The sequence below is a fragment of the Coccinella septempunctata genome, chromosome X, assembly GCF_907165205.1.
Source record: "Coccinella septempunctata chromosome X, icCocSept1.1, whole genome shotgun sequence".
NCBI lineage: Eukaryota > Metazoa > Arthropoda > Insecta > Coleoptera > Coccinellidae > Coccinella > Coccinella septempunctata.
In genome coordinates, this window is record NC_058198.1 from 19,321,651 (window position 1) to 19,336,800 (window position 15,150).

The following is a 15,150-nucleotide window of genomic DNA, read 5'->3' on the forward strand; positions in this document are numbered from 1 at the left end:
ATTATCTTTTTTTGAAGCAAACTATTATCTAAGCTCAGTGCGGGAAACTTGGACCACTGATTATGTCTCCCGACAATAGCATGGGTCAAGATTTAGGCTATTCAACAGATGTTTTCTTGAAACTTTTACAACTATTATTGAAAAGACTCATCGTTTGTAAAACAATATTAGTCAATGAAAGCAATAAAACTAAATAACACCACGCACCTACTAAACTTTTCAGACAGTGTTACAAACAAAAATTATTCAATTTCTTACTTCCTAACAACAAATCATGTTCAACCCTCTCACTCCCGAAATGTTCTGATGACGGCTAAAATGGAGCCGCCACTAGTTGTGCCTTGTCGCAAGCTATTTACGATACCGGTAGCGCGAAATTTGAATCGAAATATTTTAGGTGGTGCAAGTCTCCTACCTGGGCAAGTCTCCCGGACTCCCCCTTCACTGAGCTCTGTGATAGCACACGTATAATATAATAACACTATTCAACAAGGGTTCTCCCACCTAAGAGATTTATATTTTTTTTGTTAGGTATCCCTCACTTTATTACAAAAATAAAATAGTACTTTGTAGAAGTGACCAAAAATTTTATTGGCAATCACAAATCTCCGCAATATGTAAATATCGTCAAAAGGATGTTACAGGCTCATCAAAAAATGGGATGTAACATGTCCTTAAAGCCCGTTTGCAACAGCCGAGAATTCTCTGGAGAATTCTCTACAAAATTCTCGCAAGAAAACGGCACAGATTATTTTGTATGCAACTGAACAAAGAATTCTACCGAAAATGCGTATGCAACGGTATATAATTCACGGCGCATGAATTTTCGAGCAAATTCTCTAGAGAATTCTCGGCTGTTGCAAACGGGCTTAAAAATACACTTTTTGCAATCACATATTAATGTCTTTTCACAAAATATGGGAGCCGTAAGTGACGAGCATGGAGAGCGATTCCTTCAAGACATCGCGTCATTCGAAAAACGCTACCAAGGCAAAGGGGAACCCTCTATGCTTGCTGATTATTATTGGTCCATCGTTAGAGAAATAGAGAGTCGTCCTACAGCAGAAAAGACAAAAGATCTAAGCGATCGGAATCTTTTACACCATTGCAAATATTATAATGCATTGTTTTTGTTAAAAATCATGAATATAATTATTAAAAAACAACAAGAGCTAACTTCCACTTTTTATTTATCGTGCGTTTATACCTTGGCTACGAAGATTAAAAATATATATATATTTTCCTTAGGTGGAAGAACAAAGCTATAATTTTGTCGATCAGTGTAATTATTCAATTCAGTTTCTAGATTTCTAGATTTATGAGAATTCGCCATTCTGAAGAATGAATATAGTGATTGCATAAGAAATAAATAAAACAATCAGTTTTAAAAGGAAACTCAATAACGATCTGACTTTTATATCATAGATGAAAAAAAAGGTCGGTCAACTTGTCAATCTATGAAGAATTAATGAGAAACTTTTCACTCTTTTATTCGTCAATTCTGTATATTTTGTTTGGAAAAAATGCTATTGGATTTTCGTTTTTCAGTTTTCCTTTGTTGTTTTTTGGGGGAATAGTCGACATGTGAAAATGGCTTTTTTGCATCCAGAAGATGGTCGTTAGGGTTCTTTTTGGCCTGAGGTACCGGGAATCCTGCCGTGGCGTATTCAGGAAGAATAACATTCTCACACTTTCTGGCATCTACATCTATAGATGTCTGCAGTTCCTGTTCCAAAATAGGAACATTTTCGACAAATTTAGGAAAAGTGATTCATACAGGACCCGAAACCAATTTTTTCTGTAACCTCTACATACGTTGTCCCTGACGGAAAGAAATTGTACATATATGTGTCTAAAACTATATAACACACTACCATCCAAAATACGTCAAATTGATAATTTCAAATGTTTTCGAAAAGAGGTCTACAGCCTATTGTTACGACTAGAGCCATACACTGTTAGTGAATTCCTGGAGAGTAACATTGAATGTTGATCTTCTCTGTTTTTGTTTATTTTTTTCCTGTATGACGTTTCCCATCTTCATTGTTTTGTTAACAATTATTATTGGTGAATAAAGATATTCTATTCTATTCTATAATAAATTCTGAATATTTTTCGGGTGATGTATTTCATTTGAATAGCATAGAAAAATGCAAAGTGAAGAGTTGAAAAGTGGTGTGGTGCAATAGGCCCCTAGAAACGTTCGATTGAATCCAGCGTGTTCAAAACAACTGTATAAGATTTTTTTTTTCGAGATCAGGAGATTTAAGTATCTCACAAAACGACAGAGTTGAGTTGGCCTCCGCAGAGGCTCCGTTTCGCATAATATGCCATCCGTATTGAATACAATATGTATAATTATAGTGGGAAGTCCACCCTATTTCTTTAACAAGTTCAAGTGGCAGATCTGATGTCCACAGGGCCAACATAAGGTATTGAAATTTATTGTCATGTATCCACCACAGAACGTCGACCTTAGAGAGAAGTTTTAAATGAAATATTCATAGATAATACAATGATATTCCTTATGGAATAAAAGAGATCAAAAATGGCAAACTCAGAAGACAGAGTAAGGATTTCCTTCCCAACCACCTCTAGCTGAATTACTTGACTTTCCCCGGAAAATATAAACTTTTTTTGTATACTCTGTTATAATCATTATTATCTAGTAGATTATACGATTCTTCGTTGAATGGTTCATTTCGATCTATTCTAATCATTGACCGGAAAAGACCTGACACGCCATGGTAAAAAAAATTCAAAGGAGTTCAAGAGCCAACATAATTCTTTTCAATTATTCACGAAATGTTTTCAAAGTTGTCCACAGTCTTACACGACGGGAAACGAGATGAAAAACGGTACCGCAATAATTCACAAAACGATCAATTTCACAAACACTTTCAAATCGGTATCTCAATTTTTCAGCATTTTAATTAACATCCATTCCACGATACATTCTTCTCGAGTGTCTCCAAATAATCAGTTCAGTTATGTGTTTCATTTTCCTGCTGCGTCACCTTCCAGTCCATCCTGTACCTACTTGAAATTTAAGGAAATAACATTAAACTTGAGGGGATGACAACTCAGCCACCTTGAATATTTATATGAGCGATTTTTGATGAAATGATATATTTCGATGTGTTCTTCCCTTTGAAGGCAGCCTGTATATTTAGAACTCAAATTATCTTCTCCAATCTAATTGACGAAAATTATAATCAATTTTTATATGATTCATATGATTATTCAATTCGAACACTGGTTGATACTCAAAAAAACGTATATGTTTCTTCTTAGAGTAAATAGAAGAGGAGTATTATACAGATATTTCAACAGAAATGGTGCTAAAAATGATACTTTTGTACAAAAATCATTCACAATTGTAATTATACTACTTTGTCATAAAACCAATACTAAATTTCTATTTCCAGTATTTTCTACTAATTTTTCCTTGTTTTTCGCAATCACAAATGGTGTTCCTGCATGTTTGCAATTCATACTCACTAGAATTTGATTACAACAATTTATTTCTGTAAAGCGTCTTCTCTGGTCGATTAAATCCTGAAACGAATAAATTTTCCGTACATTTTTAAAAAAACGATCCATTAACAAAAATTTTCGAAATAGATATTGTGAAAAAGCTCATTCTACAAATTGCAAATATACAGGGTTACTGGTTACGTAAGGGACATCCGCTCAGTGGAGATAGAAGACTTCAAACTGAATGAGGATTGATATGTACCATAAGGACATTGGTTTCAGAGGTTAATGGGTTGAGCCTTTGACCCGTACGAATATTTCAGGAGTAGATTCTTGAGGTCAACTTTTTTCCTATACAAGTTTTCGATTCGGCCCTGATAAAAATACATAGCCATTTCAAGATTTCATAATCAGCTGCACCACCCCTGGAAAAACAAAATTACCTTCAGGATAACTAGCTAAATCTGTGACATTACACATATGTGGATTTCTTAAACAGAGTTGTATTAAGCCAATTTTCCCAATTCTTGAAATTAAACAGATACTTTTCAACTTTTGAATATCAAATTACTCGAGAACGGCGCATTATACGAGAAAATATAAAGAATATTTCAATTTTACAAAACATTCAAATATCCATAAGACCAACTTAGTTTCAAGAGTTGGGATCTTTGAATTTTTGGTAATTTTATGGTACGTAATGGTCATAATAAGAAAACTAGAAGACGTTGGTGATATCTACTGTCCGAAAAAGATTCATCGAATAAATGAAAAGCTATATTCCGAAATTCATTTCATTCGATAGAACCGTGAGATAGAATTGGAAATAATTATTTTTATGGTTTTTCAACAGCCTATATCTTTCAAAACGAGCTGATTCGGGAAAAACGACCTCAAGAATTTACTGTTAAAATATTTCTACGAGTCAAAGACTCACCCTGTAGATTCATTTATGAAAAAATGCTTAAATTAAAAACTTCCATATCTTCGTTAATGTAGTAAATATTTTAGTGATATTTCACAGCATTATTACTATACATCATTCTCCATCAGCGCACAAAAAAATTTAAAACAGGACATTTAAAAATTTCAATTTACCTGTCAGGTGGAAAATATCACTTTGTAAAGGATATAAGAAATATTCGAATGGAAATTTGAGAAAAGCGACAAAAAAATGAGTGAGAATTCTTTGTTTGCATTGTTCAAATTTTGCATGGTTCTCATGATAATGGTAAAAGCGAAATATGACAAAATTTTCACAACCATTTATATTATGGATGGAGCAATAACACTGAATTCGAGTTACTGAAGATAAGTTGACTCATTTTAATAACGCCTAGCACCCCTTGTTATTCTACTGAAATGAGACATATGAAACAGTCATCCACCTGGTATGTTTGAAACAAAGTATCATCTTCAAGTAAATAGTAAATAGTGAGTACAGTATTGGGTTTCACCTGTTTGTACTCCTATTGTCTTAAATGAATAAATTATAGCATTATAGCAATACATCAGGAGACAACATTTTTTTTTACAATTACAAAGGGAGGTGACAAACGTTCTTCTTCTGGGCGCTCAAACTCGCAAAAGAGAAACGTTTCTTTCATTCTAACATACGAATTTTTTTAATACAAATGAATGAAAGCATCCTTAGGGGATTTTTCAATCGCACATACTCATTCAATTTGAGGTCACCTATCTACACTGAGCCGTTTTATCTTACGTCACCAGTCACCCTGTATAATGAATAAAATATTGTGGAGCTATAAATACGATGAGGTTGGATGTCAGATCGTCAGATGAAACAATCTACTGCTACATAGGAGCGAAATTGATTATCAGATGACTCATGGATGTTTATAGAAAGAGATCCAAGTGTGACAATAATCAATTACGAGTCAATTTTTCCGGTTCATATTTGACAACCTATTACAAACTTGAGTAATACAAAGTCTTTATAAATGACTGTAAGATGGAAATCTGCATTGAATTAGAGCTCTGAGTATAAGCAGACAGTCGATACTTATTTACCTGCTCTAGAATAAATTCCATAGCACTTGGAAATTCGCAATCATTTCAAACCGTCAAAATTCTTGAAATGTGCAAAATTGTTATATTTCTACTACGATCATTGCATTGTTGTAATCATTTTTAAAGAACCTGTACAATTATCAGTGAACGCTATCTGCAATTTTTATACATACAATGAACGAAAACACAATTTATTGTGGCGCGTTTCTGTATTTGTGATTTTCCATAAGTACAGTATATATTCCACTACCACGGTCAAGGTAAATAGTATTGAGAGAAGCGCAACAAACAGTTATTCAAGTATATTTCATCATGGCCATGCTATTAGTGAGTTACTTTATGAATTATATTTGTCGGATTTCCTATACTGAATTAGGATTTTCACGGATAGAAATAGAATCGAATAACTAGAAACTAATACTTTTACATTTATATTCGGCAGCGCAATCAGTGTATTTTCACAAAAAGATCAGTTGAAGGTGTAGGTATGCATGTTTGGAGAGGATAGCAATAATTTTTTACTTCTCCATGGTTGATCACACAGTTCACGCATCACAAAAGGGACTTTTGTTGAGGGTAAGACGTTTAAGTAGTATAAATTTCATCGATGAGGATATTAAGCGAGTGAAAGATTTGCTTCGGTTGAATAATTATCCGGTCAGTCTAAGGCGGATCGGCCACCGAATGCGAAGTTGCGCGAAGCTGAGCATTTTCAGTACTAATATAATCGACAAGCTACGAATCGAGTGACGTAACTCATCATTTAGCATTGAAAACTCTCAGCTTCGCTCAACTTCGCATTCGGTGGCCGATCTCCCTTATTTAGAATGATCTTGCTTTCAGAAAATCATCATGTTGTTTCAGGTGGCAACTTTCTCGATAGCAATACCCATAGATTTAGATTTCTGTTCTCATGTGGCTTGTCCCAAAAAATTAATAACATCTTTTTTTACATACATAATGAAGAATTCAAATTCGCTTTCTACAATGTTAAAACTGTTTGCTCTATTTTCTCGAAACTTAAAGAAAAAGAAGAACTATTGACAATTCTAGTTTAGTGTACAAAATATCTTGTAACGATTGTGATAAAGATTACATTGGAAAGACCAACTTCTTGAAAATAGAAAACGACAACATAAGGTTTGTCAATTGGTGGACCTGACAAAACAGCCCTTTATGACATCATTTCACTAATAAGTATAATTTCAATTTTTTGTTGGTCTCATCAACCTCTCGGGATATAAGAGACCACCTTATTGGTTAAAATTCAGTCAGTGTAGGTACAATATATTCATATATTCTGTCAATATACACAGGTCACAATTCTTTCAATATATTAATATTTCTTTAAACTTTTCACTGTACTTATATCACATTTTAATTGACGTTATATTGTAGCGGTGTCGGGCGTTTATATGCAGGGCCCATTCTTCAAAAATGTGTGGAATTGTCAGATTGGAGTTGCAGTCAGGGTATTTTGGTTTCTCCGTTTTAGTGAAAATGTGGCTGTCGGTTGAAGGAGTATGACCAATCCGTAATAAGTTTAGTAGTATTCAGTCACTTCGGCTATGTGTTTCTTTCCATCATTTCTAGTTAGGTTTAATTTTAAACCAACTGCCTATGGTCATTTACTTTCCCAGATTGATTTAATTTGATGTAGCAGATATATTTTAAATCTTTTTTAGAGATTGAGTTAATGTCGATTATTTCATACAATTATCTTATACAATATTTATTCATGGTGAATCTGCCGAAACTGTGATATATTTTGTTTGGTTTTATTGTGCGTTGTATCTCCTTTCAGTCCTGAACTCAGACGAATCGTCGACTTATGAATAAAGTTTTGTTTCTCTATTTTGATTTGTCCTCGTTTCCGTTAAACCCACCATATAGTTTTTTAATTGCTCTATCGGCTACCATAGAGCGTGGAAATATAAAATTTTCCGTATTTCAATATGATAAATTTTCCAGTTCATTCGATTTGTTAGAAACATATATTTTTGCGTAACTTTGCAGAATTAACATCTATTGAAATACTATTTCAGAGCGAAATTCATAACTACCTGTTATTTTTCCATCACAATTGTCCATAATTTCCTCTGAATATTAAAAAATATTATAATGAAAATGATGAAGTAGTGAAAATCGATCTAAAGAGTCACAGTCAGACCGGTTTCTAGTTTATTTGCCGTCTTCATTACCGCAACTCAATACGATGATGACAACCAAGATGAAATGCAGAACATATATTCAATTTGATTGATTTTGAAATCAATTTTGATACTTGATGAAAATACATAATTTAACTTGAAACAGATTATACGATCTTCACAAAATGAGTTTCCGGAACATTCGGAGCAATTTTGAGGCAAGAACAAATCGAAGGAGATCTTGTTATGGTTTCTATTAGTTCATAATAAAATCTTTTTCACTCAATGTTATCGAAAACTATCATCTACATTGAAATTTTATATATATTTTTTATTTATTTATTTATTTATTTATTTATTTAACAACAGTAACGAGTAGAGGACAAACCTATACACTCGATTCACAAAGTCTGGAAAAATAAACATCTAATGCGTACAAACGGGCGCGGGTAAATAGAGTCTAGGATCAAACAAAGCTACCTTAAAACCGCAGCATGAACACAACACTCGAATGCACCCGCCACAGCACAGTCCGCACACCGACAGCACACCAGAGGTCCCTCACCGAGAGGACCTCCACCTATCGTAATTGTTCTTGAAAGAGTTTATTGATGATGACAGAACAACCTCCCCGGGCAATCGGTTCCAGTTATGAAACACACGATTAGGGAGAAAGTGTTGACGTTGGGCGCACTTGAAATTCTCCCGTCTCAGTTTGTAGATATGCCCTCGTAGATTGTTTCTGTTCAGAGGGAACATATCGCGAACCCTCTCACCGAATTGACCCGTCACAGCTCGAAAAGTGAAAATCAGATCGCCACGCACACGCCTATCCTCGAATAGTGTCAAACCCATTGCACTAAGTCGCCGCTCGTACGGGGGTCGGCTCGGGCCATAGTGTATACGAGTGGCCCATCGCTGCACTCGCTCAAGGACCTCGGAAGCGGCCCTCGTGGAACACCACCAGACCGGACCAGCGTATTCAAGTACTGGACGAATATATGTCCTGTATATCAATCCGAAAGCTCGATCGTCGCAGCCTCTAAAGGATTTGTTCAATATATATGCAAGTTGTTTGGCTTTGGCTGCTATGCTTTGTATGTGGGCGGACCAGCTGAGATCTTCCGAAACTGTAACGCCGAGGTCCTTGATTTGAGAGACTGGGGACAAGTTAACTCCACCAATGGTGTATCTCTTTCGGGGGTTGTTCTTTCCGATGTGGAGGACGACGCATTTACTGATGTTGAGGGGGAGTAACCACTCCTCGCACCACCCCTGCAAAGTATCCAGGTCAGACTGAAGAGTACCGTGTTCCGTTGTGGGATCATTATAGAGCTTTAGGTCATCGGCAAACTGTGACAGGGTGGAACCGAACTGTCGAGGCAGGTCGGAGGTGTAGAGGAGAAAGAGCAGGGGCCCTAAAACGGAACCCTGGGGCACGCCGGAAAGTACGGACCAAGAGGATGAAGAGAGCGCTTCGCCCACACGCACTCGGTAGGTACGGCCAGATAAGAAGGCTCTAATCCAGCTGAGCAGCCTCCCCCGGATACCAACGTGCTCCAGCTTTGCCAATAATCGGTTGTGCGGCACCCTGTCGAAAGCCTTGGAGAAATCAAGGTATATAACATCTGTGGGCTGACCAGAGTCAAGTGCCCTCGTCCAATCGGATATGCAAGAGAGAAGATTTGTGGTGGTAGATCTCCCGGGGACAAATCCGTGCTGCTCGTCAGGGATCAGCCCAGTCGAAAGGGAGAACTCAAGAAGTTGTTCGCTTATAATTCTTTACAGCACCTTTGAAACAGACGACAGAAGGCTAATGGGGCGATAGTTGTCAGGTGAGAGCTTATCTCCGCTCTTGTAGATTGGAGTAACAGCTGCGTAGAGCCAGTCGGAAGGAAGTGATTGGGTAGCCATGGATCTACGAAATATGACGGAGAGTGGGGCAGACAGGGCAGCAGCACATAGTTTCAGAAGGAATGGGGTGATACCGTCAACACCAGGAGCAGAAGAAACGTTGAGCTTTGAAAGGTGGCGCTCCACCATCACCTCATCAATCTCGATGTCTACTATCTCTGTGCAGGATCGAGGGCCCCGAGGGGTCGGACACGCACCCGGTGGCTCGGGGGAGAAAGATCGAGAGAAAGATTTCGCGAGAATGTCGGCCAACTCCTCGCAACCACTACTCAGGCCGCCCGAGTCACCTCTGACAACAGGAACGCTCACGCTGGTGCACAAGGAAGATCTCACATATTTGAAGAATTTCTTCTTGTTCTTGGAAGCGGCTAGTTTATTCTCAAAGTTTCTTTTAGACCTCTGTAGCAAGGTCGAAACATAATTGGAATAGTTTCGGTGGACGGAATAGTCGAGTGTGGATCTGGTCCGCAAGTATCTTTGCCACAGAGACCTCTTCTTTCTGATAAGCCGTAATGAGTGATCGTTGATCCAGGGTTTCAGGAGGTTACGTCTTTCTATTATTGTATGAGTGTTAGAAGAGACTATTTGATTGACACGATCCGAAAAAGTCTTCATCAGCTTGTCTACGTCATCGTTAGGAGGAAGCAAGGAGTTCCAGTCGACTCCCAGCAATTCAGTGGAGACGCTGTCGTAATCAATTCTCGTTCTGGTCTTCACAACATTGGAACTGACACGTGACGTGTGAAACTGCAAATTGGTAGAGATAGTGCAATGGTCGGACCTTCCGAACGGTGGCAGATAGCTGAGTTCCGAAATAAGTAGAGGATCGGTGACAAATATAAGGTCCAGGAGAGAAGGAATTTGGCCATCTCGGAATCTGGTCGGCTGATCAACAATTTGAAGCAAACGGGAGGAGGAAACCAATTCGGCGTATGGAAAGGAAGGAGAAGACACCGAGGGTAGAGCGGTAATCGGCCATTTGAGGTCACGGCAATTGAAGTCCCCGGCAACCAGAACGTTGTCGTTGGTATCGGACGCTGAGGCAAGGAAGTCAGCACAACTGAGGTCGGAAGCACAAGGACGCGGTCTGTAGACGCATCCAACAAGGACAGAGAATTGGCTATCAGAGATCTTGAGGAAAATGTTATCGATGTCTGCCCAATTATTGATTTTGGTTTCCACCTTATAAGAATCGGTTATACATTTGTGAAGGTATATGCAAACACCTCGGTACCCTAGAGCATCCTGACTGTCAGCCCTGTATATAGTGTACCCTGGGATATGTACTACAGAATCAGGGATCGACGGCTGAAGCCAAGATTCAGCAATGAAAATCAATAAAGGGTTGTGGAGCTGCGCGTAGGCCAGAATTTCTGAGTGCTTAGATGGTAAGGACTGTGCATTAGTATAAATGATGGGCCAAGAGTTCAGACTGTCTAGTTTTTTGACTTCCCACCCTGTGTTGAGGGTGGAACTTTGACGATTTTCGGGTTTCCTTTGACATACTTAATGGTGAGATCGGTCTCACCCGCAGCTAATCTGTTCCCCATTTCTGCTCTCAACGCTGATAACTGCGACTGTTGTTCCTTAGTTTGGTCGTTAAGAATTTTAACCGTACGGTATAGGGGACTGCCAAGTATAGAGCTCTTCCTCCGAAGAATCGTGAGAACTATCTCTGGGTTAGTGAATGTCACTCGTATCCAACGGGGTCGAGTCCTGTCTCGCGACGGCAGCCTGACCACGGCGGTAATATGCTGACTGGCAGATGCGCTTATTAGGTTACAGATACTCGAAATAGTGGCGGCATCCGTTGTCTTGTCAGATTCAGGCACGTTGGAGAAAATAAGGTTGTATGAGCGTTTAACTCTTTCGAAAACCTCCGGAATAATGTTTTCCCTTACGTCGTCAGTAGAAGAAAGCCTCGATTCCAAACCACCGATTTTATCAGACAAAGATGACACATTCGCACCGACCGCAGCCTGGGTGTCTTTAATGACGGCCAACTCACGCCTACATGTATCAATCTCAGATTGGTGCAAGGTTAAAGTTTCGGAGTGACCATCAATAGCAGCCGCACAGTCGTCAAGGCGAGACATGAGATCGTCCTGCCTCCTCTCGACACGCTCCAAGCAGGCAGTCATCCTGCGTATCTCGTTCATCAGGAGCTCGAAGTGTTTCTCAGTGAGACTATTTTCAGGTGGACCGGAGTGCGTCGGCTGACCTGTGGTGCTCGGTGATGGCTTAGTTCGAGATCCGGCAGTACCGCTGCGCAAAAGGCGTTCGCCAGAAGAACAGGCTGTGCAGCACCACGATCCCCCATTTACTTTCAACGAATCAAACTCTACGTCTCCCAAGTTAACACACTCTGAATGAAACGGTTTTTTGCAAAGAGAACAATTTGCAGAATTATTTTGACCTAAAATAGGTTTGCTGCAGGCACTGCAATTACGTGGCATTATTAGATTAAAAAGCGATGCAGGTATAGGAAAACAAAAATGTTACTCTTCACTTCTTTGCGCCCTTAAAGAAGACTCGGACAGAGTGGGAAGACGACGGATTGGGGAATCGTGGAAGGTAAAGGAATCCTGTATGTTGATGTCGCAATACGCGTCCGGACGCGCGATGTGCAACCGGCAGTAATAATTCGCTCGCAATACCCGATCTCAGCGAAACGAACCGGTCCCGGAAGATTCAAGGTCGCCCCACTGTCGCGCTTAGGAGGAAGTGGAATCGCCGTCCGTTGTTTATGAAATTTTCAATACTGAATTAAAAAAAACAATTGCGTTAAATTGTATCAAAACGGGCGAAAAAATCGATAAAACTCTTACAGAAGGGTTGAGCTCACAGTAGAACTGATATTGGCCAAAACTGACAGTTGAAAATTGGACAATTTTCGTAATTACGCAGGAGCACAAATTAACACGTTCACAGGCTCACTCGTTCGCATTAGAATTTTTGTTTATTTATTTTATGTTGCGACTAAACTAACGAAAATAATACTAGGGAAACACAAATATTCAAAAAATATAGTAATGGAAAGTTATTGAGGTCGATCTGGTCGTTGAGTTACTTACATTTATTGAACTCCACACTTTCGAAAATAATCAGTTTTGGAATTCTAGTTTCTATATATGAAATTTCGAAGTCTTCGTTGAAGTTGTGAACGTAGTAAACGTAGAATTTCCAGTGCCTTTGATGAAACAATTTCTGTGTTCTGATATTCATTTCTGAAATTTTCTACCAGTTTGATCCATATAAAGAGATGAACAATCACTACAAGTTAGTTTATAAACTCCTCATTTATATACCTTAGGTAGTCGTTCGATCTTCATTATTTTTTATATATTTACCTGGAGTATTTTCCTTTCTGAAAGCTAATTTGATACCTTTCGATTTCAACAAACTTGATATCACAGAGTTGCATGCAACCAAAGGACTCAATTTTCTGAATATCACAGATATTTTTTATCTGTGAACATCAAATTACTCGAAAACGGCGCATTATACGAGAAAATATGAAGAACACTTTTATTTCGTTATCGTTTGCAAGCAGATGTGCATGATCATAATACTAGAAATGAATTGTTGATAAGAAAAGATTTCAAGAAATTAAAGAAGTCGCAAAGTAGTCCAGCCTTTTGTGCTACATCACTGTACAATAGACTGCCTCACGAGTTGAAGGATCTACCTTTTACCAAATTCAAAACTAAAATAAAAGAAATATTGGTCTCCGTGTGTATGAGCTAACTCTAAACATATTTTGTGAATGTTCATGATTTTGGCTTCTGATTTTGTACTTAAGGTGTTGACATTTGTGGTTTTATTCTGTTGAGTGATGTTTGATATGTATTCTTAAAGATTTTGTCCTTGGATTTCTCATTTATAGAACTTAACATGTCGATATAAATTGTAATATGTAGATGTTTTTTTTGACTTGACCTGTGAAAGCAATTCCTGTAAATGCATATACACCAATAAACTCTCATTTCACAAAACGTTCAAATGTTCATTATACAGCGTCCAACTTAGTTTCGAGAGTTGGGTTCTTAGGATTTTTGGTATTTTTATGGTACGTAATGGTCAGAAAACTGGAAGTCGTGGGTGATATCTACTGTCCGAAAAAGATTCATCAAACAAATGAAAAGCTTTATTCCGAAATTCATTTCATTCGATAGAACCGTGAGATAGAATTGAAAATAATTATTTTTATGGTTTTTCAACAGCCCATATCTTTCAAAACGAGCTGATTCGGGAAAAACGACCTCAAGAATTTACTGTTGAAATATTTGTACGAGTCAAAGACTCACCCTGTAGATTCATTTATGAAAAACTGCTCAAATTAAAAACTTCCATATCTTCCTTAATATAGTAAATATTTTAGTGATATTATCTTGTGTTCTGAAAAAATTCATCAAATGAATGAAAAACTATATTCCGAAATTCATTTAATTCTATAGAACCGTTCGTGAGAAATAACTATTTTTTTATGGATTTCCAACAGCCTATATCTTTTGAACCGAGCCGATTCGGAAGAAATGGTAAAGTGAAGAAGTGTTTCTTTTGAACTCAAAAATCTACTCTTAAAATATTTGTACTAGTCAAAAACTCACCCTGTATATACAAAAACTTGAGAAAATTATTTCAAGGCCAATCAACCTCTTTCTTTGAAGTGGTCTAGGTATACCTTCGAATTCATATATGTTGAAATGAAACATGTACCAAAACAAATGACCTAAGCATTCTCAAATTACGAATAAAAATTGAAAACTGGAAAGACGATTAAGTAATTTCCTGGAAATGCAATGGATTTTGATGAATTCACTCTGATCCAACCCTTATTGCCAATATATATCCTTTTCTAAGATGATGAGGCATCAGGAAATAATGTTAATTATTTAAGAATCTATCGAAAATATGAAATTTATGCTAACCAATCAGTTGGTGAAATGAATGTTATGTTCACAATTTCTGTAATTTTTTTTTCATTGTCATATATGCCATTACATAGTATGTTCTTATTTTTAGGTTATTACTCTCATGGCCGCATTGCTAGGCTCTGTACTTAGTGACTGCCGTGGGGGAAGTAATGGTATTCACGAAATCAATGACTGCGAGGGAACGTTTTATGCGGGCAGTGGTGGAATTTATCATTTCACCAATGGACCCAAAGGATTTGTTGGAGGTAGTGGTGGAATTTACAGTGGAGAGGCTGGCGGAGATGAATTTACAGCAGGTCAGTCAGGTGTTTACAATCTTCAAAATACTAGAGGCAAACATCGAAATGGACAAGGAGTTGTTAAAGGGGGTTCAGGAGGTGTGTACCATTTACCACATGGCTATGGAACAGTGACTGGTGCTAGTGGTGGTGTCTTTTATGGAGATGCTGGGGGAAAAGGAATGGTTGATGGTTCTGGGGGGAGTTTCACTGTAAGGTCAGATTAGTAGAGTGGTAGTGACAATCGAAGATAAAATAAAGGGCTCCGGTATTGATGATATCATGGGAGCCATCCTTTTTCATTTTTATATCTTTGTATATCCCTATTATTTTTCATAGTTGAATAAAAATATTTCGAAGAAA

At 37.8% G+C, this 15,150-nt stretch overlaps 1 protein-coding gene across 2 annotated transcripts; it reads left to right on the forward strand.

Annotated features, from left to right (window-relative positions):
* The first annotated feature begins 5,687 nt into the window (after nt 1–5,687).
* On the forward strand, nt 5,688–15,150 carry LOC123321956 (glycine-rich cell wall structural protein 1.8-like). Of its 2 annotated transcripts, none has more exons than XM_044909774.1 (2): nt 5,688–5,835; nt 14,598–15,150. In XM_044909774.1, exons 1-2 carry the CDS (start codon nt 5,821–5,823, stop codon nt 15,012–15,014), a joined length of 432 nt encoding a protein of 143 aa, XP_044765709.1. In that variant the 5' UTR covers nt 5,688–5,820; the 3' UTR covers nt 15,015–15,150. The 2 variants fall into 2 exon arrangements, with proteins under 2 accessions (XP_044765709.1, XP_044765708.1); XM_044909773.1 differs by lacking the exon at nt 5,688–5,835 and adding an exon at nt 5,902–6,084.